The sequence below is a fragment of the Palaemon carinicauda genome, chromosome 9 (genome assembly GCF_036898095.1).
Source record: "Palaemon carinicauda isolate YSFRI2023 chromosome 9, ASM3689809v2, whole genome shotgun sequence".
Lineage (NCBI taxonomy): Eukaryota > Metazoa > Arthropoda > Malacostraca > Decapoda > Palaemonidae > Palaemon > Palaemon carinicauda.
This window is the reverse complement of record NC_090733.1, coordinates 128,596,510-128,599,087: the sequence shown is the minus strand read 5'-3', so window position 1 is coordinate 128,599,087 and position 2,578 is coordinate 128,596,510. Positions and strand designations below refer to the sequence as shown.

Genomic DNA, 2,578 nt, shown 5'->3' with positions numbered 1-2,578 from the left:
CAAGGCTGCCCTTTGGTCAAGCAAACACTTTTCACGACCAGATGTCCCTGTACAGCAAAACAATGGAGAATAAATAACAAATCCAGAATTGCAAAACGGTAAAAGTACCTAATGACGCAAAGTGCCTCGGTTAGATTTCGCCCGTCGTTGTCTACTGTACATTGAACTTTTCAATCAATACTTCTCCACTCATCATCTCCTACTTCATGCTTCATAATCCTCACCTATGTAGACCTTGGTCTTCCAACTCTTCTACTGCCTTGTGTAGACTATAGTCAATTCTTTTTAGTGAGGTAGATTTGCACCGACTCGTAGGGGTGCCCTTTAAGCTCGGAAAAGTTTCCTGATCGCTGATTGGTTGGACAAGATAATTCTAACCAATCAGATAGCAAGAAACGTTTCCGAGCTAAAAGGGCATCGTTGCGAGTCAGTGCAAATGCGCCTCATTAAGAAAAATTGACTATAGTTGAATGTTCCGTAGCTTAGTAGAAAAAGTCAACACTAAAATAACCAAACCAAAAGGCGAAAATCCATTAAACTAAAACATTAAGTTGATATAAAGCTGACACACAAACTATTTATCAAAATCAACAGTAGTCCTACATATATCATTTTACTTCAAACTAATAAAATAAAAATTCTTCGACTCCAATATCTCTCCTTCGCTTTGTAATATCGAGAGTCACAGACACAAAGAATCCTTTGTTTGAACTGCAACAGAATTGAAGTAAAATACATCAGAAATCCTTTCAAACTCTCGACCTGTTTCCCGTCCCTTTTCCACTTGACAATTCGAAGGAACTTCAATAATGAACTTTTCCCCCTTTTTGCAACAGAGGAGAGTGTTGTGCATTTGCAAAAACTACAGAACAATGATAATTACAAGTCTAAGATGAGATTTGCCATCATCTTCAAGATCAAGTTTTGCATTACAATCTGTCGCAGTATTGGCGATAGTAAACCTTGTTATTGTCAACAGGAGTAGCAACAGCACTAACTACTCCAACGGCAGTAACTGCTACAGCAGTAGGAACTGTTGCAACAGTAGTAGCTACTGCAACACTAGTAACTGCTGCAACAACAGTAACTACTCCAGCAGCAGTAATTGCAACAGTAGTAACTGGTTCAACAATAGTAACGACTACAACAGCAGTAACTGCTGCAACAACAGTAACTGCTCAAACAGCAGTAACCGCTGCAACAGCAGTAACAGCTACAACATTAGTAATTGATGCAACAACAGTAACTGTTCAAACGGCAGTAACAGCTACAACAGTAGTAACTGCTGCAACAACAGTAACTCCTCACACAGCAGTAACTACTGCAACAGTAATAACTGCTGCAACAACAGTAACTGCTCAAACAGCAGTAACTACTCCAACAGCAGTAACTGCTCAAACAGTAGTAACTACCGCGACAACAGTAACAGCTATAACAGTAATAACTGATGCAACAACAGTAACTACTCGAACAGCAGTAAAAGCTACAACATTAGTAACTGCTGCAACAACAGTAACTCCTCCAACAGCCGTAACTACTGCAACAGCAGTAACTATTCCAACAATAGTAACTACTGCAATAGCAGAAACTGCTCCAACAGTAGTAAGTGCTCCAACAGTAATAACTACTACAACAGCAATAACTGCTGCAGCAGCAGCATGTACCAACCGTGTGCCACACGATCGTACATAGTAACGACATTTCATTTTGTGAATATATTATGCTTGTATCTTCGCTCTCCCCTCGCACTGACAAGGACCTGAAATAACATGTCTGTTTTTCTCACCGTTAACTGTTAACAGGTGCGGTGTCGGTTGAACAGGAAATTTCCTGTTATGTCTTTTATGCCTTTTTTTGCATGGAGTTTATGTATGTAAAAGCGAGTGTTCTGTAATAAAGTTACTCAGTTGCTTTCATCCTGCCTCTGAGTCACAACCTTCTCTCGGCTCGTCACAAGCAGTAGCGTCTGCAAATTCAGTATTGTCACAGTTTGACATCGCTTTAAGTTATGTTAGTCTAAAGAAGATTTAACATATTTTCAATAATAAAAGAGCCCTGAATAATTCGTTACCTTTTAAAATCCAATATACCATGATATATATATATGCATATATTTACACTTTATATATATATATATATATATATATAAATATATATTTATATATATATATATATAAATATATATTTATATATATATATATATATATATATAAATATATATATTTATATATATATATATATATATATATATATATATATATATATATATATATATATATATATAAGGCTCCAGTTCCTATTATCCTTCAATCTTAGTAAGATTACCTCAAGTTTCCCTCTCTTTCCTCTGTATTTCCCCACTCGTCCATTACACGAAAACGACTTTTCTCTTCTCCCTTATTCGCCCGGCAATTTATTCGCCAGTTTACCCAATGGCAACAAATGTAAAGTTTTCTTTGGCTGTTCATTCCGGGAGGGGTCTTTCTCTTCCCTTAAAGAGTTTGGAGAAATTCCTGAAGAGGAGGCTGGGATCAGTTCCTCGTTTAACTGGGAGGCACGCGGCCATCTTCCCTGCCGG

The 2,578-nt window shown here is 37.4% G+C and overlaps 1 protein-coding gene across 1 annotated transcript in view; it reads left to right on the top strand.

Annotated features, from left to right (window-relative positions):
* Positions 1–1,692, top strand: part of LOC137646627 (uncharacterized) — a 3,022-nt gene extending 1,330 nt beyond the window's left edge. Inside the window, exon 2 of the mRNA XM_068379733.1 lies at positions 980–1,692. Coding sequence (XP_068235834.1) covers positions 980–1,692 — 713 coding nt within the window. The remainder of the gene's footprint in view (positions 1–979) is intronic.
* Positions 1,693–2,578: the final 886 nt, after the last annotated feature.